Source organism: Prionailurus bengalensis, chromosome F2, assembly GCF_016509475.1.
Source record: "Prionailurus bengalensis isolate Pbe53 chromosome F2, Fcat_Pben_1.1_paternal_pri, whole genome shotgun sequence".
NCBI classification, from domain to species: domain Eukaryota; kingdom Metazoa; phylum Chordata; class Mammalia; order Carnivora; family Felidae; genus Prionailurus; species Prionailurus bengalensis.
The window spans coordinates 44,321,531-44,348,674 of record NC_057353.1 but is presented as its reverse complement, the minus strand read 5'-3'; the positions used below and the strand labels follow the sequence as shown (position 1 = coordinate 44,348,674).

General features: G+C 43.8%; 1 protein-coding gene across 4 annotated transcripts in view; it reads right to left on the bottom strand.

The window, feature by feature from the left end:
• MATN2 (matrilin 2) overlaps positions 1–27,144 on the bottom strand; it is a 136,497-nt gene that overhangs the window by 39,937 nt on the left and 69,416 nt on the right. For all 4 annotated transcript variants that reach the window (XM_043601445.1, XM_043601447.1, XM_043601446.1 and 1 more), the window contains exons 5-6: positions 20,847–20,969; positions 7,747–7,869 (exon numbers count right to left, since the gene is read on the bottom strand). In XM_043601445.1, the coding sequence (XP_043457380.1) occupies positions 7,747–7,869; positions 20,847–20,969 (246 nt within the window). The remainder of the gene's footprint in view (positions 1–7,746; positions 7,870–20,846; positions 20,970–27,144) is intronic.

Below are 27,144 nucleotides of genomic sequence, written 5' to 3'. Positions count from 1 at the left end.
GCGTTTCACACATATTTTAGAATCAGCTTGTCAGTTTCTGCAAAAAGCATACTAGGATCGTGATAGATATTGCTTTGATGTATAGATTTGGAAAGGACAGACAGCCTAACAGTATTAAGCCTTCTGATCCATGAATGTGATATATCTATTTATTTAAGTCTTCTTTAATTTCCCTTAGCAATATTTTGTAGTTTTTGTAGTATAAGTCTTTTACATCTTTTGTCAAATTTGTCCATAGGTGGTACATATTTTTGATGCTATGGTAAATGGTTTTTTTAATCTTAATTTTTGATTCTCCATTGAAAAAAATGTAAAAAATAGTTGTTTTTTGTATATAGACCTTGTATCCTGCAATTTTGCTAAACTCACTTAATAGCCCCTTTTTGTAGACTCCAATGAAGTTTCTACATAGATGACCTTGTTGTCTGTTAATAAAGATGCTTTAATTCTTCCTTTCCAACCTAGATTTCATTTCTCCCCCCGCCCTTCTTTTTTTACCCCTAATACAATGGCTAGAACCTATAGTACAATACTAAGAGGAGGTGGTGAAAGTGGGCATCCTGTTTTGTTTCTGATCCTATAAGGAAAGCATTCAGTCTTTCATCATTGAGTATGGTGTTGCCTGATGATTTCTCCACTGATGCACCTCATCAGATGGAGGCAGTTCTTATCATTCCTAATTTGCAGAAAGGTTTTTTTTTTTTCTTTTAAAAATCATAATTGAGGGGTGCCTAGGTGGCTCAATCGGTTAAGTGTCCAACTTCAGCTCAGGTCATGATCTTGCAGTTCGTGAGTTCGAGCCCTGCATGGCGCTCTTAGCAGACAGCTCAGAGCCTGGAGCCTGCTTTGGATTCTGTGTCTCCCTCTCTCTCTGTTCCTCCCCCACTCTCTCTCTCTCTCTCTCAAAAATAAATAAAGATTAAAAAAAATTTTTTTAATCAAAATTGAATGTCAGGTCTTGTCCAATGCTCTTTCTGTATCTTTTGAGTTGGATTTTATGGTTTCTGCTCTTTAGTATGTTAATATTGTGTGTTACATTGATCATGTTTTGAATGTTAAATCAACTCTGGATTCCTGGGATAAATCTTACTTGGTCATGATGCATTATCCTTTTTACATATTGTGGGATTTGATTGCTAAAAATACTTAAACAACTTTTACACGAATTTTATGAGGGATACTTATGTGTAGTTTTCTTTTCTTGTAATGTATTTTCCTGGGTTTTGTATCAGGGTAACGCTGGCTTCATAGAATAAGTTGAAAAATGTTCCCTCTTCAGTTTTCTGGAAGAATTTATGTATTGATATTAGCTCTTCATCCTATATTCACCAGTTAAGCCAACTAGTCCTGGTGTTTTCTTTGTGGGAAGGTTTATAAGAACAAGTTCAATTTCTTTAATAAACAGAGGCCTTTATTCATATGATCTAATTCTTCTTCAGTTAATTTTAATTAGAACAGACTATTCATCAATCAAATAACACCAAAAAACATGTATTTGTCAATTATCTCTATATATTACTACCTAATTTTATGAAGAAAGGTAATTAGACATGATAATAAAAAGAGCAGTGAGAAAAAATTTTCTCTTAAGTTAGCAAAAATTTTTTCAATCGCCTCCTCAAAACGCTTACAGTAGAGTATACATTGGTAAAACTTTTTGGAAATAACTTTCAATATACATCAAAAGCCTTAAAACTGTTAACAGACTTTGACTCAGTAACTTTCCTTTTGTGTTTTGTTCCTAAGAAAATGATTAGAAAATGCAAAGACTTACATATGAGGACATTTATCACAATACAATCAGAGTAGCCAAAAAAATTATTGAACACTTTGTGATACATACGTACGATTATCATGAAGACATTAAAATGTTTTTGATAAAGTTTAAAATGACATGTGAAAATACTCATGATTTAATGTTATACTGTATGATCTCAACTCTATAAAAATATATTCATGTGCATAAAAAGGCTGGAGGGAAATGTAGCAAGTCAGTATTAACAATGGTTATCTCTGGGTGATGACAGATCATTTCATTTTATACAACTTCATTTCTATATGATCTAGTTTTCTACAGTAAGTATATGTTACTTTTGTAGTCAGAAAAGGTATTAAAAACAAGTATGTACATTCATAATTGTGAAACTAGTTGCCATGGAAAATAGCATTAAAAAATAGAAAAAAGAACAGTGTGGGAAGTGCCCAGTAATGGAGAAGAAAATAATCAGGGGAAATTGCTGGGGACAACGTGTATAGCTTCTTATGTCTATACCCAAACATAAAATACAGCCACCAAACAAAGCCATTTTAGGCTTTCAGTATAGGGAAGTGGCCATGAGCTCACAGGTATCACTGGAATTTGGGGGAGCAAACCTATGACTATAGAGAGGACAGGCTGTATGCTCTGTGGACCATACTACATTACTATGTCTCACTCTGTTCTAGTCATATGGACTTCCTTATTGTCCCTCATCATTGCCAAGTCTCACAGTTCTTGCCTCAGGGCCTTTGCACTGGTGTTGTATTTCTCCTGCTTCAAAAGTCTCCTCCTTCCCTCACCTCTTTCAAGTGTTTGTTCAGATTCCACTTTCTCGTGAGCCCTGTGTTCTCATCTACTCTGCTCCAACAGAATGTAAGCTATTGCCCCAAAAAAACAGAAGTCTTTTGGTTCGTTTTACTTAGCATTGCATGCTTAGTGTCTCCAATGGCATCTGGCACATAGTAGGTGCTTGACAAATATTTGTTGAATGAATAAACGGTTATCAGTACCACTCTTCTTTACATATAAATATTTATTCATTTTTGAGAGAGAGAGACAGAGAGACAGAGACACAAAGAGAGAGAGCGTGTGTGAGTAGGGGAGGAGCAGAGAAGATGGGGGTGCGGTACAGAGGATCTGAAGTGGGCTCTATGCTGACAGCAGCGAGCCCAATGCAGAGCTTGAACTCATGAACTGTGAGATTATGACCTGAGCTTAAGTCGGATGCTCAACTGACTGAGCCACCCAGGTGCCTCAATTATCAGTACTACTCTCAATGGAGTGTTTTGGAGGGTTTAGATGTAAACACCGCCCACTAGGAACCAACAAGGGATCACTAAGGATATAAGACAGCTCTTATATAGTTCTTCAGGCTTCTTTTGGCAGGCTGCTTAAAAAACCTCCCTCCGTGAGGATCTCAGCTCAGCAATTAACATCTTCTGGGTACAGACATTCAGCCAGTTATAGATGCAAACAATTAATTATTCTTTCATCCAGCACACGTTCCTCCATCTGGTCTATGAGGCATAGGGCCTTCATCAGCAAATCGGTCCAATGTCTGTGAAAGTACAGATAGTCCCTACCACATTTTCCAGGCCTAGCTAGTCTACTAAGCGAAATAAAGTTATTCTGATATGACTTAGTCCTAATGACCAAGAAAATACAAGAAGCCTAATTTGTTCTTAGTTTCAAAGTACAAGGAAGTCATTCTCAGCTCAGTTTAATGAACCACTTTCTAAGAGTCAGAGCTGCACAAAATGGAATGCACTGCATGGGGTGTAGTGAGTGTCCTGTCAGTAGGAGTATTTAAGTGCAGGATGGATGACAGCATGATGGGAATATTGTGAGATGGGTGGTTGGGCTAGAACTAGTTTGAACTTTCAGGTCCCCTCCAATTGAGAATCTTTGATTCATGTACAAAAATTCATCTCACAAAACTAAGTAGCATATTACAGTAGGTTAACCATAAGTTGGCTATGAAACCTAAATTCTATACATTCTATATTTTATGCCTTGGATTCAGTATAAAATTACTTCCTTCCTCCAGGTTTCACTTTTAAAGCAAGTATAAATATTCATGTAGTACTTTCCTCTATGCAAAGCATTCCTACTTGAAACAGGATGGAAATGCCAACCAAGTTATCGATGGAGTCTAAAAAATAATGACTATAATGATCTCAAAGTCAGTAAATAATAAATAGCAACATGCTATTATATGTTATAAATGTCTACAATTACCTTTACTCACTAGAACAGGTATTAGATGATTAAGCATTAGACTTGAAACCCCCAGTCTCCTTGATACCAAAGACATGAATCCCTGTCCAGTGGACTGAAGTCTTCTATCTTTCTCAGGAAAAGACCCTGAACATCTGAGAATGTTCTCGTGCCTGGCTCAGTAGTAGTGGTTTCAGATCAGACCTTAAAAAGTCTTGCCATAATATGATCTAGCAATTTGGAAGCAGGGATTTGAACAGATAATTGTACGTTCATGTTCATAGCATCATTACTCACTAGGGCCAAAAGGTGGAAACCACCCACGTGTCTACTGACAGATGAATGGGTAAACAAAATGTGATGTATACATACAATGGAATATTATTCAGCCTTAAAGAAGAAGGAAATTCTGACAGTGATGGCAGTGATGGTTGCATAACAACACATAACAACACGAATGTTCTTCATGTCACTGAACTCTACACTTTAAAATGGTTACAGTGGTAAATTTTATATTACGTCTATTTTCCCACAGTGAAAAAAAGTCTTGGCAATATTTTGCAAAGTAACCATACCTGCATGTTTCCACTCTTCTCCCTTCTACAAAATATTCAGATAGACTTGGATAGGTTGCTTTAGGGAAAGAACTGATATAAAAGTGGTGCTTTTTTGGGGCGCCTGGGTGTCTCAGTTAAGCGTCTGACTTCGGCTCAGGTCATGATCTCACAGGCCATGAGTTCGAGCCCCGTGTCGGGCTCTGTGCTGACAGCTCAGGGCCTGGAGCCTGCTTTGGATTCTGTGTCTCCCTCTCTCTCTGCCCCTCCTCTGCTCACCCTCTCTCAAAAATAAATAAACAATAAAAACAAAATTTTTTTAAGTGGTGCTTTTTGAATACTTACATATTTTAAATTATACTCTTTGTTCAGGAACATAAGGCTCTATTATATATACTTTGGTTTAATCATAAATTAATCACATTTGGTATATTACATTGACAGTCTACATTTTCAGACAATAATTACACTTACTAATTGGGTTAGCCTTCAAATATACTTTTGGTTAAAAATAGAGATGAAATTTAAGGAACTGAGTATCTTTTGTTTTATTTCATTTTTTTTGCAAGTTTACGAGAAGTGGAAAAAATGTTTTAAAAAAACCTCTCAACACCACAGCAGCAGCCAGGCCGACTTGGCTGGAAGCTGATGTGATGCCTCATTAATTACTAACAGGATGACTGTCTTGATTCTGAGTTTCCACCTCCATCCTGTTTCTGTCTTTTTAACTGGCCCCTATTTCACAGTTCTTGTCCCTCACAGATGTGGGGTGCTCCCAAGGGTCTCCAGTCTTACTGCTGAGCTTCACTTTATTTCCCACTCTCGCAGCTTTCCAAGAAAGCTGGGGGGGGGGTCCTCCTTCCTCTTGGCAGTAGCCTTTCCAGGTCTGGTTCTCACCCTGCCCCCAAGCATGATAGGAAGGGGGTCCTTTTTCTAGGGGACACATCTCCTGGATGCTGCCCAACCAGACCCCTCTGGGTACCCAGCCCTACCTACTTCTGAGTCTCGACTCCGACAGGGTCCAGAGACACGCTGGAATTGCTGGGCTCTGTGCCTCACTGGCGAGGCCCCCCAGCTGGACCAGTCCTCCCCTGCCTCCCAGCCAGACCTCTTCTCCCAGTGCGCCTGAGCTTCCGTGTTGACTGGAGGGTCTCCTTGCCTGCCTCATCCTGGGGCCTGTAATTCTCCGCGTCCCCAGGGATTCTGGGATAGGAGACATACTGAGCCACAGGATGGGGGTGATGGCAAGCCTCTGGGAACTGGGGGTGGGGGTGGGAATCGGGGGTTCTCAGGCAGAGAAGGAGTTTTGAGGAGGCAGGAGGCAGACTGGATAGGACGCGTGTTTTCCTCCAGGTCTCATCCCAGTGGAAGCCTGGGGCCAAGTCTTGAATTTTTTATGCACTATTAAACTTAGCTCGGGCATGTGGTATATGCTCAATAAATACCAATTTAAAGTCGTTGAAGGCAGTATCATGCCTTAAAAGAACTTGCTCAGCACCAGACAATTTGCTAAATGGTTTATATGGATTATCCCATTTAGTTTTCAAGACAACGCTATGAAGCAGGCAGTATTATGATCCCCTATTACAGTTGAGGGAACTGAAGCACAAATCAATTGCCCAAGGCCAGCCAGTGAAAAAGCAGAAGAGCTAGAATTTGCTCTGAGGCCGAGACTGCCCTTGGCAGCACATGGCCTCCTCTCTGAGGAACAGACCAACCTGTCAACCTGGCAACCACCTTCCCAGCTGTTACCACAGCCCGGGTTGCTGATTTACGGTTCAGAATGTTCAGAAGGGAAGGGAGACCAGGACCAGAGAAGGCCACTCATCACCCGCTTCTTCTCTCAATAAGCCGCATGCCAGTCGTGTGCCAGGTGTGGGCCTGAGCCTGTCTGGCTTGTATCTTGGCACATCTTTCCTCCTCCCGGCCACCCTGGTCTCAGCCTTCTTTGCCCGGTGAATAAATGACAGCTCCGCCTTCAAGATTCAGCCAAAATATCACCTCCTCCAGGAAGGCCCTCACCTTGTCCATTGTTACTGGCACATGGTTAGGGCTCTAGAAATGCGTATTTTGACTGGCCGTGTTCCTTGCAATTCCAGGCTCCACCCTTGTCTCCAGCTCCGGCGTTTCTAAGCTATTGATATTTAGGGTTGAAGAGCAAGCTTAGGTTTCAGGAGTTTTGTGGGGGTGCTTTTTAAAAACTGTCCACGTATATCCTGCTTTCCATAATCAATGTGTTTTGGAAAGGCGGTGGGTACATGAAATTTTTACGAATTGAAATCCTATTTTCTCCTTGATGTATGTTTCAGAGATAACGTACACTAACCTGGTATTCAGCTGCACTTTCTAAAAATGCTGGGCCCTAATCCTTTAAAAACAACCTTCTCTCAAGTGAACCCCTCACCAGGATGATCGCCCATACACAATCCCTTAAGTGCTCTGTCATACCTTTACATGTAAAAGAACGCTCTTGGAATCCTTTCGCAAAACATCTTTAGTTTGTAAGTTCTTATGGTCAGATGTTGGGAGCTCAAGTGAATTCTGACCTGTATGCGTGTAGTTAAAATCAAATAGAACTAAATATATCAAACAAAAGAACGAGCAGTTCTCTGCAAACCACCCTCCCCCCGCCCCTCCCCCACCCCGAAGCAACCACATTCAACTCCTTCAGGCTCAGCGATTTTCTTATGCTCGCGTGGAGGCAGAGCTGAAGCCCACAAGCCACAGAGCTTCAGTGAAAGTATTTTTTAAGCTCTGTTAATACTGATGGGCACAGCCCGGCTGAGCCAGCATGAAGTCAGATGGTCTGATCGTCAGCACGTTCAGCAGATGCTGGAAGAACATTCCCACGTGTGGTCTCCAATGAAAGACACCTCTGTCAAATGCCTTGAAGGGTGATATTGAGACAGGGTGGACTACGGTCCTAGGACAAGTGACGAAAGGCCTGACAGAGGAAGAACGGGGCAGAAGTCATCAGACTCCGCAGCACAACATCTTGTGCCACGATATGCTTGGGAGAATTCCCCGGCCACGGTGCCCACAGCAATAGCAGCAAAGAAAGTTTTTGTTGTTGAACCACTGTGCTATGCACCTGAAACTAATGTAACACTATGTTAACTACACGGGAATTAAAAGTAAGTCAATAAGTAAGTAAATAAAATGTGCGAGCCAAAAACTGTCAAACACACACACAAACTCTTTTTGTAGGTAACTTACTTGCACATGTTTTTTTATCTGGGTTAAGAGCAAATCCTTTAGGGCACCGGCAAAAGTAGGAGCCGTCAGCATTCACACACTCGTGTTCGCATCCGTGGTTTTCCGAGGCGCAGTAGTCCACGGCTGTAAATATGAAAACACAGAGTTGAAGGAGACACACAGACAGGAAAGGGAATAATAGTATGGAATGGAAATAACAGCATACTTATAACAAATATCAGCGAGGATTAAGATGGTTGTCCCAAAAAAGTGCAGATGAATAAATATGATTCCAAGGCACCTCCCCCGCGACCACCCAAAACATAATCAGGGGTCTAGATCAGCAATTTACTTCAGAAGATAAACTAAAGAGGGGCGCCTGGGTGGCTCAGTCGGTTGAGCGTCCGACTTCGGCTCAGGCCGTGATCTCACAGTTGGTGAATTCGAGCCCTGCGTCGGGCTCTGTGCTGACAGCTCAGAGCCTGAAACCTGCTTCTGCTTCTGTGTCTCCCTCTCTCTCTGCTCCTCCCTCACTCGAGCTCTGTCTCTCTCTCAAAAATAAATAAACAATTAAAAAAAAAATGCAGGTATAAAGAAGATAAACTAAAGAACACGTGACCAATTGTATTTAAAAGTTAAAGAAATGCAGGGTGCCTGGGTGGCTCAGTCGGTTGAGCATCCGACTTCAGCTCAGGTCATGATCTCACAGTTCATGAGTTCGAGCCCTGAGTCAGGCTCTGTGCTGACAGCTTGGAGCCTGGAGCCTGTTTCAGATTCTGTGTCTCCCTCTCTCTCTCTGCCCCTCCCCCGCTCATGCTCTGTCTCTCTCTCTCAAAAATACATAAAGATTTAAAAAAAATTCTTAAAGTTTAAGAAATGCAAATCAAAACAATCACAAAGCCTACGACACTAATAACTATCAAACTGCAAAAATAAAGAAGGGATAAAGCCCGATGGTGGCAAGGCAACATGGAAACAGAGTCAGGGCTGGTGGCATTATAAATTGACAAAAAATCCTCTTGGAAGGACATTTGACAGTGTTCACTGTGGAAATGTGACCCAAAGAAATAACTGATAAAAGGGAGAATTAAGCATATGAAATAAGCTATTTATAGCAGCATTATTTACAGTGACAAAAAAATCTGGAAAATAAGATGGACATTTAATAATGGTAAATGGCTTAGTAATTTATAAGAAAATGCCTTGTCCTATTGGTCATTAAATCTACAAATGTTGAAACCAATTTGACAATAAACTTCATATATTGAAAAAAAATAAAATAAAATAAAATTACTAACAAATTAAAAAAAAAATGTACAAATGTTTCCTGAACACCTTACTGCCGGCCTGGCCCTGTTTTAGGTGCTAAGGATAGAGCAAATAACAAAACAAATAAAAATTCCAGGCCTCAAGGAACTTACACTTGGATAGTGGTGGTGGTGGCCAAAAAATACAATAAGTAAATAAGATAGGCTTGCAGAAGGTGGAGAGAGTATCCTGGGGAAAAATAAAGCGGGGAAAAGCCACAGCTACCATGGGGAGGCTAGAAGGATGGTAGAGGGTGACCGAAGTGGTCAGGAAAGGCATCATAAGAAGGCGGCCGTTGGGCAGAGTCCTAAATGAGGGTCTGAGGGTTGAGCCAAGCAGATAATGGGGAGTAAGCACCTGAGCAAAAGAAACAGCAAATGCAAAGGCTGCCAGGTGGGACTATGCCTGGTATGCTGCAGGACAAGCAGGGAGGCCAGGGTGGCTGGAGCAGAGACAGGTGGGAGAGGAGAATGAGTGCACGTCAGGAGGGACTGAGGCCACCACGAGGACTTTGGCTTTCACGCTCATTGAGGAGGGAATCATTGGAAGGTTCCGAACAAAGGAATCGAGACTAGATGATAGAGAGCAAATGTGACAGTAGAAAACCAGTTAGAAGCCTAGCACAATAATCCCAGTGGGCAATGGTGGAGGGTTCAACCACGGTGGTGCAGGACGGAGGTGGGGGCGGGGGGAGACAGGGGAGCGGTGTTCTGGTTAAACGTGTCCCCCAAAAGAATGCGGGAGTCCTACCCCCAGTACCTGTGAATGTGATCTTATTTGGAAATAGGGTCTTTGCTGATACAGTCAAGTTGTGATGAGGTCATATGGGTGGGCCCTAATCCGATACAACTGGTGTCCTTATAGGAAGAGGAGAATGCCACATGAAGACACAGACATACAGGGAGACCACCATGTGAGGACAGAGGCTGGAGGGATGTGGCTGCGGGCTGAGGAACACCAAGGGTCAACAGCCACCTCCAGAAACAAGGAAGGACTCTCCCCTACAAGTTCCAGTGGGAACATGGCCCTGCCAGCACCTCAATTTTGAACTTCTAGCCCCAGAACGAGGAGGTACCACATTTCTGTTGGCGTAAGTCACCCAGTTTGTGGTCGTTGTGATGGCAGCCCTAGGAAGCTAATACACCAAGTATGAGTTGAGGTGGGGCCAGTGGGGGTCCTGCCAGAATAGAGGCGAGCCAGGAGGAAGAAAGAAGGATTGAGGCTGACTTGGGGGATCTGGCATGAGGGCAGAGTGGCTGTAAACTGACAGCGGGGCCGGGGTGGGGGGTCAGGGGCACAGGTGCACTGGGTTTTGTGGGAGGAGATTCGGGCATTAGGCAGTTGTTAGCATTATAATCCTAACATAATTGTAAATAGGAAGACAGACAAAATGTGGTGAAAAAAGTAGATCTCAAAACTGAATAGTTACAGAGGTGACACCCAGGTAAAACAGAACTCCAAAGGCATGCCTGAAGCCTGGGAATTAGAAATAAAAATTCTTGCTGTGTCAAGGTGGTGGGATTATGGATGATTTGTTTCTCCTTTAAAAAACATTTCCCTCTATCACTTTTAGGATATTCTGACATCAGAAACTTGGAAATAATAAAAAGGAAATGGAATCTGCAATTAATACACATGTGTGACTTGAAAAACAAAACCCTGTGCTGCTAGGGCAAGAACATACTTAACCCAGCGATCAAAAGATGCAAAGGGTAGGGGTGCCTGGGTGGCTCAGTGGGTTGAGTGTCTGACATTGGTTCAGGTCATGATCTCACGGTTCGTGGGTTCAAGCCCCACATTGGGCTCTGTGCTGACACCTCAGAGCCTGGAGCCTGCTTTGGATTCTGTGACTCCTTCTCTCTCTGCCCCTCCCCTGCTCATGCTCTGTCTCTCAAAAATAAATAAATGTTATGGAAACCAATTTGACAATAAATTACATTAAAAATAAATAAATAACTTAAAAAATTTTTTAAAGATGCAAAGGGAAAATCTACAGTTTTTAAAAAATGTTTTTATTTATTTTTGAGACAGAGAGAGACAGAGCATGAGCAGGGGAGGGGCAGAGAGACAGGGAGACACAGAATCGGAAGCAGGCTCCAGGCTCTGAGCTGTCAGCACAGAGCCCGATGCGGGGCTTGAACTCACAGAGTGTGAGATCATGACCTGAACTGAAGTCAGACGCTTAACCGACTGAGCCGCCCAGGCGCCCCAAAGTCTACAGTTTTAAAGGGTAATAACCTGCGTTTTGTTTATTCCTTTGCTTCCAGGCTTCATTAACTCTCTGTCTAAAGTATCATTTTTGTGACTTCACCTCCCCAAAGAGTTCTAACAGAGCCTAATAATGGAGGGTTTAATACACAAGTCATTGTGGGAACAGGACATTCACATAGTTACAGGATCTGCATGTCATGGGATGTTAGCCAGTGGCTGGAGTTGAGTCAAAGCATAAACATCGCCATAGCACCAAATCCTTCTAAAAGTTAATAGCTCATCATTCAAGAACCATTGTCCTATTAAGCAAAGAATTGCAGAAACGGAGGACAAAGACATCAAGGACACCAAGACCTGGCACGTGCCCGAGTCTGTGTCACAGAAGCGGGCCATGCAGTGGCCCGTACTGACCTGTGTTGGCAGTAGGCACTTCCCACCTCCAGCCTCCACGTGTTGGGCCTCATCTTAAGAATCTCCCAACCCCTGATATGGGTATCTGCCATCAGTCGGCCCATGCCATCTCAGGCCACCTACATTTTAGTGTTCCTCCCAAAGAGAAGAGATGTTGATCTGACTTCCAAGTTCCAGGAAATTGACAATACTACAATGAGGAGTGAGCTGGTCTCTGTACCTGAAGGCAGGAGCTCAGATTCTCCCTCTCTCTTGAAACTTCCTCTGTATGTACCATGCGGGTGTAATTTCTGAGTCCAGCCATCTATGTCCCTCAGAAGAACTCCTGAGTATGCTGGCCCCATATTAGACTGAGGACAGGTTGGAGGCTTTGCTTAGGCCTAAAATCTGAGCCTTATACTCCAAACTTGCCTTTTTCCAGAATGCTCTAGAACATCCAGGGGTGGATCAGGGGTTAATAAAGTTGCAGATGAGCTGTTTTAACTGACCTCCACTTAACCAATCCCTAATCTATCAATGCTTTTCATTCCTTCTGAAAATATAGGACCTGATGCCCAGAGCACACGAAATGTGCATGAGTGCTCTCTCTTTCTCTCTCAAAAATAAATAAATAAACTTAAAAAAAAATCTTAAAAAAATTTATAAGGATTCTGCTCTTAGATTGCTTCATAGAAATCTTCAAATCCTTGCTCCAATTTAAAGAAAGCAAAATTGAAAATCGTGGAGCATACATTACGTGGATGTTTTATGCAAGAAAAAAATTTTAAATCATGCATTCAACAAATGAACTTAAATTAGTAATTTTTAAAGGTGTAAGTAAAGGTGATTATTATTAAAAGTACATTCATTTTTCAACGTTTATTTATTTTTGGGACAGAGAGAGACAGAGCATGAACGGGGGAGGGGCAGAGAGAGAGGGAGACACAGAATCGGAAATAGGCTCCAGGCTCTGAGCCATCAGCCCAGAGCCCGACGCGGGGCTCGAACTCATGGACCGCGAGATCGTGACCTGGCTGAAGTCGGACACTTAACCGACTGCGCCACCCAGGCCCCCTTTATGTTTTAAATGAAAATAAAAAGGTTAAGGTAAGTTTGGATATGCAGTTTTTACTGATTCCACTCTTTGAAAGATACCTTCCGTCTCTCAGCCAACCCCCAGGCCCAATCTCACAGAGTAAGAAGGCTTCTCCTGGACTTTGATTCTCTTGCTGGTTTTGTTTTTTTATGTGCTCAGTAATATGGGGAACTGAAGGGGTGAGGAGAGATTGGCAGGGAGGGATTTAAGCATTCCTGGGTCTTAAGACCCTGGACTGTAAAACCCCAAGGTGTCAAATCCCACCTTGATTTGAGGGCCACTCTCTAGCTGACTGCCAGGCTGCTGGGCACAGCAGCAGAGGCCATCAGTACAACATTACATGTCGGGGAGCCTGCTTCCAGGCAGGTGAACCTAAAAGCTTTTTAAGACCAAGAGAGATCCAGTCCATTCAACTCTGACATCCTTTGCCACACATTTTGGGTTCTTTGCATAACTTCCTTGGTTGCAAAACTGTACTTGTAACAAGAGAGGCCAAGTTTAGGGAGATGTATGGATGTGCTCTATGTGTATAACTCAGAAATGCTTCTGTTGTTCCAAGTCCTCATCTCCTTCAATAAAATCCTTTCTCAGTTATTTGCCTGACATATCTATGCTCTCATTTATAAGCAGAAAGGGTAATTCCCTGGCTGTAGGGAATTGGATCCTCCAGATCACAAAGTGTTAAAATCTCAGGGTTAGAAGCCAGTCATGCCACATTCAGTCTCTGCCTAATATGTGCAAAATCACTCAGCTGTGTCCAAGGATAAACGATACTTTGGTGCAAGGTAATGAAGCCTAAGATCAATGGTCTCTGATTTACAATGTGGTCACAATCCAAAGTTGCCTCAGTGGGGATCAGTCTGCAAGGGGATGGCATTAGTAGAAATAGGATATTTCAAAGAGGAGCATTTGGGCTTTAAAGCTTGTTGATGACAGAGTAAGAAAAACCAAGTTCATCATTAGAGAAATTGGAGAAGCAGTTGACTTGCTGAGTATAACAGAAGATAACACATATAGAGTCAGATTCACAAAACCTCTCCCACCAGGGCACAACTGGATTTCTCTTGCAGGATCTGGAAACCTGGAGAAAGTTTCTTATCCATTTTGATAACAACAGGGAAATATTCTGAGCTGAATTGTCTTCTCCACCCTAAATTTGTACCTTTAAGTCCTGTTCCCAGTCAGGCTGTGGCTGTATTTGGAGATAGGATCTTTAAAGAAGTGATTCGATTAGGATGAGGCCATTTGGGTGGGCCCTAATCCAATCTGACTGATGTCCTTATAAGAGGAGGAGATATGGACACACAGAGGACCCAGGTATGTATATTCACAGAGGAAAGACCACATACAGAGACAGCAAGGGAGTGGCCTTCTACAAGCCAAGGAGAAAGACAAGCCTGTTGATACCTTGACTTTGGAACCTTAGCCTCCAGAACGGTGAAAAAAGAAATCTCTAATGTTAAAGCCACTCGGTCTGTGGTTTTGTTACAGAAGCCTTAGGAAACCAGTATAGGGACAAATCCAATACTTAATGTCTTGAAATGGGGGAGGTCAAGCTCCAAACATGAGCAGTTACCTGATGAACTAAGAACCTGACATTTCAATATAAAGATGGATCCTCCCACACTTGTCCCCCACTTAATTATCAACAATCCCCTCCTTACTGAGGGCAATTGGTAGAGGAGAATCTAGTGGAAAAAAATATCTCTGAAGGCAGCAGTAACGCTGTGCTAAATCCCCAAGCTATGTGCCACCATAGTTCTGAGTATGGGCCTCAGGATGATTTCTTTTTCTTCCAAGATTTTATTTTCATTCAAGTTAGTTAACACATAGTGTAGTATTGGTTTTAGGAGTAGAATTCAGTGGTTCATCACTTACATATATCACCCAGGGCTCATCCCAACAAGTGGCCTCCTTAATGTCCATCACCCATTTAGCTCATCCCCCTACCCAACACCCCTCCATCGCCCCTCAGTTTGTCCTCTAGAGTCTCTTGGGGCGCCTGGGTGGCTCAGTAGGTTAAGCGTCAGACTTAGGCTCAGGTCACGATCTTGTCATGGTTCATGAGTTCGAGCCCTGCATCAGGCTCTGTGCTGACAGGTCAGAGCCTGGAGCCTGCTTCAGATTCTGTGTGTGTGTGTCTTTCTCTCTGCCCCTCCCCCGCTCACACCCTGTCTCTCTCTCTCTCTCTCTCTCCAAAATAAATAAACATTAAAAAAAATAAAAATAAAAAAGCACAAATTCTTTAAAAAAAGAGACAGTCTCTTATGATTTGCTTCCCTCTCTGTTTTTATCTTGTTTTATTTTTCTTTCCCTTCCCCTATGTTCACCTATTTTGTTTCTTAAATTCCACATATTAGTGAAATCATATGGTATTTGTCTTTCTCTGACTTATTTCGCTTAGCATGATACACTCTAGTTCTGTTCGTGTCATTGCAAATGGCATACACCTGACGTACTATTAAATGCAAGCATTCATAAGACAAAAATTTATAAAGGATATAGAAATTCAGACTTAGCTAATGTTTATCGGTTGCCCAGGTAGCAGACAATATAATGATAGTAATAATATTAACAAACACAGCACTGTCCCAATGCCTTACACATATTAACTCAGCCCTCACAACAATCCTTTGAAATAGGTATTATTGTTATCCTCAATTTACAGATAAAGTCAAACAGAGACAGGTCTTAAGAGATTTACAAAATGTGGTAACAACAGTACCTACTTCATAGGGTTGTTGCAATTCTACATAAAGTATTGCAATGACTTAGTAACATTCAATAAATGTAGATTATATTTTTATTGCCCTGCATCTTTATTCAGATACCATTGAATTTGGGGGTTATAGGATACTTTAATGCCATTCATTTGTTCCACAACCATTTATTAATTACTATACAATCAGGCATTATGCTAAACCCTGGATGGTGACGACAAGCAAATACTATACATAAGACATCTTAGAAGAAAGGCAGAAAGGAGAAGCCAAGCTTTTAGCAGTGATTACTTCCAGAAAGTAAAAGTGGGGAGGAATGACTTTCAGGTTTTGACTTTATACACATCTATACTCTGACAATTTTTTAATATGCAAAAATTGATTTTGTAATTTAAAAATCAATCAAGGGGACAAGATTTTTTTTTTAAATACACGAGTGCTTGAGATTGTGATCAATCACTCAGCCTCAGTCAATGCACTGAGACATACCGCAAGTCTACTCTGAAAGATGAAAAGTACGATCATTGACTTCTATCCCCAAGGGTTTACAATCTGTTTAGGCAGATAAGATGCAAACAGGACCAAAGTTATCCCCAAAGACAAGGCAGTGGGTAAACACCAGAGGTAAACAAGCACAGCAGGAAATTCACCCTTAAAGATAGAGATAAAGGGTCTCTGAAAAATGCTGTTTTGGGTGGAAATTAACACAGCTTTAGTGGTAGCTGATGGATTACAAATACAGGGAACTCAATACAAAAAAGGACCTTAGTTGGGAATCTACTCTCAATCACCTGAATGTGGAAATAAATTCAGTCCTGTCCAGAGTGAAATGAGCAGTTAGGGAAATGGGACTTCGACACTGGAATTTAATGTTCTACTAACTCCAAAGTGTGGAAATGCTGCCTAAAAAGTCCTGAGTCTGGCTACGAATTGAATTTTCATGCAGGTCATAGTCATACTTCTGGGATGAGTCAAAGTACTAGAACCTCAGCTTTGAAGATGCTGAAACCGAAAACAATTGCATCCATTCACCCGTAGCTGGATGTGGTGAATTTCTAGCACATCTTTAAATAAATAGTTTAGGCTTACTACCCCCACTGTCTTACCACCTACCCCTTCTCCTGAAATCTGCCCTTTATCCCGCCCCTCTTGATCATCATCAATGGGCTCCTGGTCATCTTTGTGTCCCTAACGCCCAGAAGAGGGCCTGGCAGAGAGTTAGGAAATATTTGCTGAGATGAATCAGTGACTCAACTCAACGGCTTTTCCCCTAAGTTCTGTTCCCTTTGGCCTCGCTGGAGCATGACATTAATATTGCCGTGGCCTAGAAATTCTCTTTCTCATCTTATCCCATGACTTTTGATTTTCTTACCCACCTCTCCCACTCCCACCCCTGCCCCCAACCTTAGGCTGTTCCTTCAGGGATATTTTTCCTGCCCTACTTGTCCCCCCTGTTCCCTACATGTGGCTCAGGCCAGCAAAGTTCAGGCCTTCACTCTCTCCTCACTCCATACTTCATGACGGCCAGGAAATGATGATGATGATGATATATGCTATCATAGTAATAACTGTCTCGCGTGTATGAGAGACTTTACTCGTTACCTTATTTAATCCCGCAAAACACTATGATGTAGGTATCATTACTCTACGATATGGGTGAGAAAACCGAGGCTCAGAAATGCAATGACCCATGCCCAGCCAGCAGCAGAACTGGGGTTTGAGCCCAGTAAGACCTGGGCTCACAACACACAACACACACACACACAAATAAATGTTTCAAGTAAAAAATAAGTAGAAATTAAAATTCAGAAAGAAATGGACTGAGCTGCTTCCCGGCTACATCGATGGCTCTACCCATCTCTCTTCACATGGTGCTCCTTTCTTCTCCCTCTTGACACATCCTTGTCGGGGTCCCACCACAACTTCATACTCACCTGGTCTAAAACTACTCATTCTCTTTCAGAGTCATGGAAGCTCAAACTCAAGTGAAAGCACTTTTGACTTTTCCTCCTCCCCTTTATTTACAGCCTCTCTTCATCTCTACTCCTTCCCTCTCCATTTCTTCAGTCACCACTCAAACTCCGGCCCTTGTCACCTCTCCCCTGAAGGCTGCCAGAGTCTCCTAACTGGTCTTTCCATCCCTCACCATCTTCCTTCTGGAATCTATCCTGCAGTGCACCACAAGGAGATTAAGTTTCCTAAAATGAGGCTTTGCATTTGCCATTCCCAACTAGAAACCCGTCAGTGTCTCCTTTCCAGAGATGAAGCCCAGACTCTTCAGCCTGATTTTCAAAGCCCTGAACACTATGGTTCCACCTGGTATCTTCATCTTCTACTTCACACCTGTAGGAATTCTCTGCTTCAGCAGAGCTGGTCTCTTCCATTGTTTAAGTCAGACTGGTCTTAACTAGGGTGATCCTATCATTTATCACCCAAAATAGAACCCCTTTGAAAGTGAAAGGGAGGGCTATTGAGAATTGAGCCAACAAGGCATAAACTGGGATCGTCCTGGATTCACTGGGATTTATGGTCCCCATATTCTTAAACGTTCCCATCTACATACGGGCCACCCAAACTAGCAGCTGATGGAATGCTTCCATAGTCCTTACCAGCCTTTGCTTCCCTAAATTTCCTGTCTAAGTCTGACACCCGGGGTCTTCATCTTTGACAAGCCCCTTCAGACTGATGTCTTCAGGTCAGGTTGCCTGTTAAGCTTTCAGTGTGGCATTCCTGTGAGTCTCCCCCTCCTCCACCAGCTCCCAGGAGCAAGGCCTGCCCCTCCCAATGACCACTGCTGTCCCCACACCATTACTGCCCTCAATATCTCCCCTTGCCCTGGACACTTGTCCAATGGCTACCCTTCCTGCATTGCCCAGATGTTCCCCCCACGCTAGCCGTCATAACGACCCTCTTCTCTGACCTTCTGTAGCCTCTATTACCGTCACCACTTGTTATGCACTCAGCATAAACCCATCAGAAGCACTTGACCTTCTGAAAATTTGTAACATATCCCTAACCAAGGAAACTGGCAACAATGGCCCACCAGCACGTAATCATCTCACTCCCAGCCCCCAACAGGTGCTTGGTTGGGGAGGAGGATGACAGGAATATCTGGTGGATGACTCCTGGATCACACACAGTCTCTCCCCATTTTCCCACTCTTCTGCCTTGATGCCCCCCCAAGGAAAGGCATTCTACATATACTCAGCAGCAGAGAAATGCCCATCTCTGATAAACACAGTCCACAACAGCTCCCTGGCAACCATAGCATCTACTCTCATGCTTGTTGCTCTTCAGCAAATGTCAAACCCCCAAAGTTACAGCAAAACCCTTAGAGACACAAAGGTCCTCTAATACACAGGGATGATTAGGCAATTATTTGGCAATACTCAGAAAACTGGGTTCCTCACCACCCTCCAGTTTCCCAAGGGCCAGGGCAGGCCTCCTGCCCCAGCCATGGCCCTTACTGCCCGCCCCCCTGCCGCCTCCACCCCATCACTCACACATGTTCTGGGCCTTCCCTGCTCCTTCCCTCACCCAATTAAGCAGTCACCCTCACCCCTTTTCCTGAAGCTTATCCCCTGGCCTTATTCCCAATGGCCTGATTTCCTTCTGACCCAATAGCACCCGAAGTTCTACCCATTTAACAACTGGTGAGGGAAAAAATATAGGTTAAACAAAATAAATAGTATGACTTCATTTTGTTAAACATTAACAAAATGTTTTGAATTAGATATTTGTATGGGGGAAAGTCCAGCAGATAATACAACAAACGATTAGCAGGGATTTTCTCATGTGTTTAATCCTCATCCTCAACGAAAGTATGTTGCTTGCAGAATACAAATGAATGAAGCAAAAATGGTAAGAGTTGGTGTTTACATGTCGGCTTCTTTGTTGCCCGTGCTAGTGGATGTGGTGCCTTGCCACCTATCGCTGTCCCCACCAGCAGATTAAGAAAAAAATAACCAGGGGCGCCTGGGTGGCTCAGTCGGTTGAGCGTCCGACTTTGGCTCAGGTCATGATCTTGTGATCTATGAGTTCGAGCCCCGCATCGGGCTCTGTGCTGACAGCTCAGAGCCTGAAGCCTGCTTCGGGTTCTGTGTCTCCCTCTCTCTCTGTCCCTCCCCTGCTCGTGCTCTGTCTCTCTCTCTCTCTCTGTCAAAAATAAATAAACATTTTAAAAAAATGAAAAGAAAAAAATAAACAGAACCGCTTCGGAGACCAATTCCATCTGTGACGAGTGGAGTTTTCATTCCCATCAGTGTGTACAAACAAGCAAGCAAACCCATTCTATCCTCACCTGCGAAGAACAGGACACCCATGTTTTTGCTTTGTTGCTTTTTCCTTCCACATCCTTAGCTAAGTATCAAAGTGTGCTGGAAAATGTAAATTCTATGTGCAAAATAATAATCATTCACTATGGGAAGGAAGACATACAGGCCCCTGAAAACCATGGGGTGTGGGCAGAAGAGAAAACGCAGGATTTAGAGTCAGAAAAATGCAGGTTCCAGGTCTGGTGTGAGTCGAGCCCTTTCCCTTCCTTTGCCTCCAGATTTTTTGCCTCCTAAGTACTGAGTTCAGTTAATGGAACACCTACTGTTTGCCGGGCACTGTTTGTTGGAGGAAGGACGAAAGAGACCATGCGAGTTTCAGGTGTGTTGCAGACCCACTGGTCGGAGGCGTGAGGGATGTGCTGGCCCGCTCTCCAGGTGCTGAGGAGAACCATCACCCTTCACTAAAGAAATCAGATGCCACCCCACCTTTCCTACCTCCCACCAGGTCACACAATGTGGAGTTGCTCAAGTGGGAAGTCACTCACCCGATGGCAAGTTGGTGCCTGAAATTCTAAGCACTGCCCCTGAAACTTCTTCCCTGGGGTCCGCATTTGAGGCCACTGTTCCTTGCCTCTGACAATGGTGTCTTCCTGCATACAGCTGGGCTTTACACCTAGCGGCCACTTGGGACTGTCACCGAACTGCAGATCTATACTTAGGAGGAAGGCTGCCTACGTCCCTGAGGGGCCACTCAGCAAGCTCGCCCACCGGCAAGTGAGTGTGCAACACATGAGCTGTCCTGAAGTCAGGCCATCCCAAACAGCCTCCGCATTGGCTGAAGACCAGCCCAGTCCTTTTCAAGCGATGTAGTATATAAAGGGACAATTCTATTTACGTAGATTACCATAAATATGCCTTTTGCTGAGGACCCAGTAGGAGAAAATGCCAGCTGCAGCCCTAAATGAAGACTTCAGAGTTCGCATTCTGACCAAAACTGGGCCAGACACCTGAGCACTTTGTTGAAACTCAAAAGAGAGCAGCTGGGTCCCTGGGGGGCTCCCTTTCCCTCCTCACGGTGCTCAACTTGCCCTTCCTCATGGAACGAGGCAGACGAATACTCACCCACACATCTCTTCCCGTCCTCGGCCAGCATGAAGCCGCTGTAACACTGGCAGACAAAGGAGCCCAGCACATTCACGCAGAGCTGCTCACAGCCGTGGTCCTCTGCCGCACAGAGATCCTGGACTGGGGCAAAGTCACACCGTCAGAAGACACCTCCGTGACCCTCCACCCTCCGCGCGTGGCCAGACAACAAGCACTTGCTAAAATAACCTTCGGAATAACCTTTAACGTATTGAATAACTGTAATCCTACCATCCAGAGGCAACCACGATTAACATTTCGGTGGATTTTTATGTGTAAATAAAAACAGATCTTTCAAAGTTGGAATCATTCACCTCTATTAAATGCATCGAATAATTTCGAATTAACATCAGGTCTGTCTTTTCCTCATGTTCATGAAAGTGCTCTGAAGCATTCCGATGGTTCCCGAGAACTAGAAGTTATCATGAGCAGGCATCTGTACCGGTCAGCACCAAGTACCACTCCTGTTCTTCGAGAACGAAATGCTTTGTAATCACAGTCCCACAGGTTTACAGGAGATAATCTGCACTGTCTTTGACATTTTGCAGATGGGGAAGCTGAGAGAGAGCACAGTGGGAAGACCTGTCACTCCACCCCAAAAATGGCAGGTCCCAATTCTACATCTGTCTTTTTGGACATACTTCTCCTCATTCCATTTGTCTACCAGAACAATCTTTGGAAATCCTCCTTGAGCTTCATTTATTCACGCCAGCAACACACGAGGAAAAGGCGAAGCCAAAGGAGGTTAGGTAGAGGTAACAAAGGTTACTAGGGATAAATGGATGTATGGTTATTAGTGAGCCTACGTCGGTCAAGTATTTATTATGCGTCCACAAAGTGCTGAGCCCTGGGGTTTCACACAAATGCAATGTAAGAATGCACTCACAGGAATGCATTTGCTGCAATGAAACTAAAAGTATATCAGAGGATGAAAAGGTTCAAGGCATTTTCAATCCATCACTGACTCAGTCTCTCCTTTGCACAAACAGGCTGACCCAATAAACATTACTTCTCAGCTAGGAGAATGCCTTGGTTTCTTAACTAGCTCTTCCAGTGACTTTACCATTAAAGTTGGAGAAAATCAAAGAGCATTAAAGAAATTGAATATATTAAAAAAGGTTTTCTCTGGTTAAAAGTTATCACTATGAAAGCTACAATAAAAACTCAATTAACTAGAAAGCCTGATTGATCCCTGAATCAATCCAATGGCTACACTTCAATGTAATCACCTGTGTCACTGAGTTGTATTATTTATTATGCTTTTAGATAAATATATAAAATTGATAAAAAGATAAAAGCTGATTGATTCATCACCTCTATTAAATGCATTAAGTAATTTTTTTAAATAAAATCTGCTTCTTAACATTAAAAAAAAGGCTTATGCCTAATATTCCACAAATAAGGACTCGGGCTTTCAAGTGCTAAAAAGAAGTATTTTCATTCTCAAATCAATAAAGTAGATGAAGAAAATTATAGATGCAAATTCTTCTATTACCAGTATATTTTACCTTAGACTTCCAATTGGGAACTCCAATCGAGAGTTTCATTGGATTTAGATAGAAGAAAAACACCAATAACCAGAAAAAACTTCAGCTCATGTAAAAATCATGGTGAATCATTAAAGAATGATAAAACCTACAGTTAAGTTACAAGCCTAAGCTGGAGACCTAAGAAAAATCTGAATCACCCGATACTCTTCATTTATCAATAAATGAAGCACCTACAGTGTCCCAGGCCCTGGGGATACAGTGGTGAGCCAAACAGAGGAAGGAGTTCCTGCTGTCACCCAGCTTGTATTCTAAGGGTAACATGAAGCTCTGGGAAGAGCATTTCTGACTGAAAGAACGGCAAATGCAAAGGTCCTGAGGTAGAATAAACTAGCCCCATCGTCAAGGGTAGACTGGAAAAGGCTGGCAGGTATAGGCGAGAGAATGGAAAACGGGAAAGGTACTATGGGCCGAGGGAGCAGTGTGAGTGAATGTGCAGAAATGAGCAAAGTAGGACAGTTGTGGTAGCTAAATCCCATGCTGAGAATTCCAAGGGAAGTAGCAGGAGGGGGGATCATAAGGACAACTGACACCAGATGGCAGAGGGCTGGAAGGTAGGCTGAGAAGTCCAAGCCGATTAAGCAGGTGATGGGGACCAGTCAGGGTAAAATCCATCAAAAGAGAGAGAGGGCAATGCCACCTGGGTTGTCCTTTAGGAGGAGGGATCTGGCAGCTTCTTCGGCTCTGGGAAACTTAGAGGACTTCTAGCTGTTAAATAAAATCACTGCTTTGTTTGGGAACAGCAGTAGGTTTTTTTTGTTTGCTTGTTTGTTTGTTTTTTAATTCCATGCAGAAATAGCTCTGGTCTGTCTGCACACGGATGGAAAAATTAACCTCCTGATATGAGGACCTTCGCTTGTTCTTCAGGGCCAGAGTTTTCTGCCTCCCCTATCGGCTGTCAGTGCAGGCCTGCACTCTTCCCCTTGGCATGAATCACAATGTTAATTGCATAGGCATTTAAGTAGCCGTGTATTTACTGTTGCCCTTGCTAGACTCTAAGCTCCCTAGTGGGGATGAGACAGTGCCTGCACAAAAGCCTCATGATTGGAAAATGTCACCCCAACACACTGGAACAACCTACCCCCCAAATCCCAAGTCCCTCTCTAAAGTGAGGGGGCATGCGCTTCTTCACCTGGGTCTCCCTTCTCTGCTCTAGCTGCTGCTTTGCCTCCTTTGGTATCTAGCAGGAACCCCACCTAATAGCGGTTACAAAGGAATAGTGGGAGTACAGGTGATTTTTAGGCTCTTATAATGGTCTGCTTTCAAGTTTTCTAACAAGAGTTTCTAACAGGAGCTTTTATAATAATGAAAAAAAAAAACCCCAACATGCTACAAAAGAACCCCTCTGAAAGCAGCATTTTGAAAGCAAGGAACCAGGAGCTTGAAGCAACCATCTTTTTTCCCAAAGACCTCTCCCCAGAGGGTAGGTAGAGAGGCAATGCATATTCCTTTTGGGACAGGGCTGGGACACCCACAGAACGGCCTGTGAATAACTGCAAGATCCAGTCTACAGGAGCAGCAGCGTCCGACCTTGGCTACCCATCAGAACCACCTGGGGACCTTTAGAAAACCCTGCTGCCCAGGGCACCCCGCTCCTTAAACCAGACTGGCCAGGGTGGAATGCAGGCAGCAGGGTTGGCGAAAGCTCCCCAAATAACTGCAGCGTGCAGCCGGGTTGAGTGTCATCGAACTGGATACAAAGTCCCTTACAATCATCCAAGTGGAAGGTGCCCAGACCCAGGGCCAGTCTCCCCCCTTTATTAACGGAGACTGTGAGGCTGAGTTTCCTCTTTTAAACCAATCTCAGAATTACCGCTGTCCTTGGTTCCCTCTCCAAAGTGGCTGACAGAATCGCAGACGCTACGTGCGGGCACGGAGTGTGGTAGGAACAGGAGGCTTATCACTCACATTCCAGAAGTCCGGCCCCACAAAGAGCAAGCTTGCCAGTTGGCTTCGTGTGTATTGTACTTTCATAATGTTTTTATAATGTTGGGGATTTATGGCCACTGGTGATCTGCACCGTCCCCAGGGAAATCTTTGAGGGATTAACTTAATTCAATAAAGACAAAGGAATACATGCAGACTAGGCTCTGACAAAACAACATTGTTTTTCTGGCAGTGGTCACTTCCATTTGAAACAAACACAGATATTTTTGAATGACTCCTGATGCTTTTGAAAAACAGTGCTTCTTTTTCTCACAGCCGGAGGGTTTCACTGAAGGGTAATAAAACCATGAGGGATGGGAGAAGCCCTGAATTCAGAGTTCCCATGATCCTTCCAAGCCTTCTCTACCTGGCGACCCCCATCATGGCTCATGACTTCAGTCAAATGTCGCCTCCTTTAAGAAGCCTTCTCCAGGTTGGCTGGGCTTAAAGGCTCCTTCCTCTGGGAGCCACTTCAGCGCTTACGCATTTATCCAATGGTATTGGAAGGACCTGATCACGTCTGCCTGCCCCGCTGGAATGTGAGCTGATCTGACTCACTGATTTCCCAGAGCCTTGCCCACTGTCCTAGCACGTGTGCTTGGTGCTCCGTAAGTGTTCATCTGCTGAAAGAAGAGTGACAAGGGCCCACACTCCCTGCCTCCCAACAGGGATGCTCCTAGAGTCCTAAAAATACTCTCTTCCATCAGAAACGGGATCCTGGCAGGATGAGTATCATGGGAACAAAATTCCTCCTGAGCCTCTACCTCTCCCTGTCCTCAGACAGAGGTGTTCCCATACCAGAAGGGGGCCCAGAGTGCAGTGACATCTGGGAGCCAGCCCCCAGCTGCAGATGCCAGTGTGGTCACTCACGACAGCTAAGGAACTGGCGGCCTTGTTATCTGCTGCATCCCTGTACCTAGCACGGTGCCTGGCTCGGTAAAGACTTACGAATGAGAGAATGAACCCATGTCCGTGCTACATAAGCATGGGGTTGTCAGGCATTTCTCCCTCATCAATCTTACCTCGGCTGAAAACTCCGAGAGGGACAGGATTAGCCTGGGAGTTCCTCCAGATGCCTGTATAATACCATGCATTTCACACAGCAGGTGCATAGTGGACATCTGTTGATTGGACTTGACCGCCACCAGCCTGGAGTACTCAGGTGGCTCTTATTTGACTGCTCCCCATTAGAGGTCAAGTTCTCCCTCATGATCTCCACAACCACAATTTAACACTCCACTTACAATGATTATTGAATCCTATTTTCTCTACCGTCTGAGGGCAGGGCTTACTTTGCTCAGCCCTCCAGCTCAAATATCTAGCACGGTGTCTGGCAGATGGTCAATTTTTAAAAATATATTTGAGGGGCGCCTGGGTGGCTCAGTCGGTTGAGCGTCAGACTTCAGCTCAGGTCACCATCCCACTGTTCATGGGTTCGAACCCTGCACTGGGCTGTGCTGACACCTCAGAGCGTTGAGCTTGCTTCGGATTCCGTGTCTCCCTCTCTCTCTGCCTCTCCCCTGTTAAAGATCTGTCTCTCTCTCAAAAATAAATAAACATTAAAAAAATTTTTAAATAAATACAAACTAAAAAAATATCTGAATGATTGCATTGATTCATCCATTTGTCAAACTGTTCAAAGTACTGGGAAAATAACAGTGAATAAAAGAGGTAAAAAATCTATCAGTTGATCTCTGTGCCCACGGAGCCAATATTCAAATGGGGAGCCAGTGGTGTGTAGGGGGCCAGCTCCCACTAACCCCCATGACAGATAGTGCCAACCTCTCCCCTACTCTGTAGTCAGCAAGGCCAGGCAGGCGGCTTGAAATCGGCCACGGTGTCAGTATTTACACCACAGGAGTCAGTGAACATCAGAAACCAGAGCATTTTCCCCCTGCAGATCTGGTTGTTAAACATCTGCCAGCACACCACTGATAGAGGCCAGACATAAAATAAACAGGTAAAACCGTATGTTAGATCTCTTAAGTGCTGCCAAACAAAATTAGCAGGAAAAGGGAGTAGGGCGTGTGGAAAGAAGGGAGCTTCTGTTTTACATTGTGTGGCCAGAAGGTGGTCTCACTGAGAATTTTGCCTACATCACAACTGCAATATAGTGTCACTTTATGGGTGCCTGTGAAAATTCCACACCCAGACATAGATTCAGATTTCTTTAAATAATGTCAACGTATCTTTGACTAAGCTGTGGTTTGTGAACTCTCTGCTGAATTGATCTGATACGGCAAAGTAGACAATTGTGAATTTTATAACAAAAGATCTCACCAAACGCAAGCAATGCTTTACCAGAAGGCGATCATTAGCACAGGGCTGACAGAATTTACTTGCTTCTTTTAGTTCCTTGGGAATTACAGGGAGCGATGCTAACTTCAGCTGCTCAGTCTTCCCAGGTGAGATAAATCACTGAGGGTTTGATAAGTAAGAGCCCCACAGTTGTGCTCAAATCCAACCCTCGTGTTTGCCCCGAGGCACGCACGCACCCTAGATTTAAGTGCCTTCCTTAGTTTGTGCTCTCGAAACCCTGGCGCTGTGCCTTGGCTGGAGAACTTGGAAAACCTCCCATCTGGTTACACTGGACGAGAAGCACGGGACAAAGACTGTGGCTGCTGTGGCTGACATCATGCCAGGCGAAATCAAAGGGTTTTTACTGGCTTTTCAGAGTTTGAGACAAGCCACACTGCATGCTGTTCACACCGACGACAGTTTAAGCTAGTTTGGAGCTAAAGCAAAATGAACACCTTTAAAGGCACGTTCCACTTTTCAAACAGCTCCTGCTGTTATTTAGCCTG